Genomic DNA, 2,046 nt, shown 5'->3' on the forward strand with positions numbered 1-2,046 from the left:
GTCCTCTCTAGATATTGGCTTTTATAAAAAATCAATACACACAGAATGGAGAAGACTGACTGCTTGCCCCTGGCATTTGTGTATGTGTGTTTCAGCAAAATTATACAAGATATTCTCCCAGGTTGAGCATTAATATAAAGGAGACAATGTCGTGGTGAATTCTAGCCCAGGCAGACAGCCCTTGCTGAATGCTGAATGTAGCCTGTTTCACAGAGAGGGGTAACTTAAGCTCTCGGTCAGTTACCGTAGTAACAGACTCTATGACCCTAACCTGGTCGGGACCAGGTTTTTCTCAATGAACCTCGAGTTTCTCTCTGTCTCTCGCCCTCTTTCAGCCACATACGCTATTTGATTTCCTCATTCATTCATTCAGTCAGCAGGCGAGTGTCGGAGTATAGTTCTGCCGTCTGTCAAAATGGCATGCCCTTTCATTAATGATCCAGTGGATGAAGGAGCAGCATTACTGCGCAGAGAATTAGGCCTAAATATTCATCGGGAGATTGTTTTCAGACCGCGGATAGATGTTCTCGCATTTCCGGACAGTTATCTTTTTGAGCGGTACCGTTTCACATCACAGTCCATATTATACATACACAACCTAATCCGTCCTTACATTTGCAACATTACCAACCGCAGTCATGCTCTCACATCCCATCAGATATTGTGTGTTGCGCTGCGGTTCTTTGCAAATGGCAGTTTCTTGTATAATGTCGGAGATGCAGAGCATTTAAGCAAGGCAACTGTATGCAGGGCGGTCAGAAAAGTGTGCCTGGCCCTGAAACGACTTTTACACATCTTTGTCGTTTTCCCTGGACATAAACCTGTCAGAGCCATCAAGGAGGAGTTCCACAGGATTGCAGGTGAATGATGTAGAGATCTGTTAAATTAATTTTGAATCATATTCCGTTAATGACATTGTGCTGCAACCTCAGACTGGGATTAGTAATTTTAATTTCTTTTAGGATTTCCCAGTGTGATTGGCTGCATAGATGGCACACACATCCCCATCACAGCTCCCTCACATAATGAAGCCGATTATGTGAATAGGAAGTCCATTCACAGCATAAATGTGCAGGTAGGCTACAGGTAGATTGACTACTGTTTCAAAATGTTAAAGACTGCATCATAGTTCAACATCTGTCATCTCTGCACTGTCAAGATCGTATGTGATGCTGCACACATCATTTCCAATGTGGAGGCCAAGTGGCCTGGATCTGTTCATGACTCAAGGATTTATCGTGAGTCTAACCTGAGCAACAGACTGCAACGTGGTAAGCAGCCTAAAGATTTTCAAAATATAATTCACTTGTCTCCCTCCTTTATATATACTCTAATGTATCCACTATATGTTACAGGAGAGTTTTGATGGCCTTCTGCTGGGTGACAGGGGTTACCCATGCCAACCTAGGCTGATGACCCCATACCCTGACCCTGAACCAGGCCCCCAACAGAACTTCAACCGGGCTCACTGCAGGACAAGAGCCCGGGTGGAGATGACCATAGGCCTGCTGAAAGCCCGTTTCCAGTGCCTGCGTCACCTCAGGGTGACCCCTGAGAGGGCCTGTGATATTATTGTGGCATGTGTTGTTCTTCATAATATTGCCACTATTAGAGGAGAGCAACACCCTGCCCTACAAATTGAAGACCCAGATGATGACCCCATCCACCTGCCAGCTATCCAGGACGGCGGAGCAGTCAGAGACACCATATGCCATAATCACTTCAGAGTTTAAGTCACCATCATCACCACCACAGCAGTCAAATAAAGACATGATACACATTTCATTTGGTCTTCTTTATTTCCTGCAAATAAAAGAGCTAGTTTAGTTAATGTTCCAATAGTTAACATAATTCATCTGTGACCATGCACCCACCTCTAACTTGTGCTCCAGTATTTCAATTTCCAGATCGGCCCTCCTAATCTGGCGGTCCAAGTATTGTATTTCTTTATCTGTTTTCTGGATTTTTTTCAGCAAGTGTATTTTGTATATCTCTTTTACTGGTAACTGGGAACACATAGACAACATTAAATTATACAGTTGCACA

The 2,046-nt window shown here is 43.8% G+C and overlaps 1 protein-coding gene across 1 annotated transcript; it reads left to right on the plus strand.

Moving 5' to 3' along the window:
• The first annotated feature begins 415 nt into the window (after positions 1-415).
• Positions 416-1,738, plus strand: LOC121961120 (putative nuclease HARBI1). The gene is made up of 4 exons (XM_042510988.1): positions 416-860; positions 963-1,075; positions 1,160-1,275; positions 1,361-1,738. The coding sequence occupies exons 1-4, from the start codon at positions 416-418 to the stop codon at positions 1,731-1,733; spliced, it is 1,047 nt and encodes a 348-aa protein (XP_042366922.1). The 3' UTR covers positions 1,734-1,738.
• The last annotated feature ends 308 nt before the right edge of the window (positions 1,739-2,046 follow it).

This window comes from Plectropomus leopardus, chromosome 22, assembly GCF_008729295.1.
Source record: "Plectropomus leopardus isolate mb chromosome 22, YSFRI_Pleo_2.0, whole genome shotgun sequence".
Taxonomy (NCBI): domain Eukaryota; kingdom Metazoa; phylum Chordata; class Actinopteri; order Perciformes; family Serranidae; genus Plectropomus; species Plectropomus leopardus.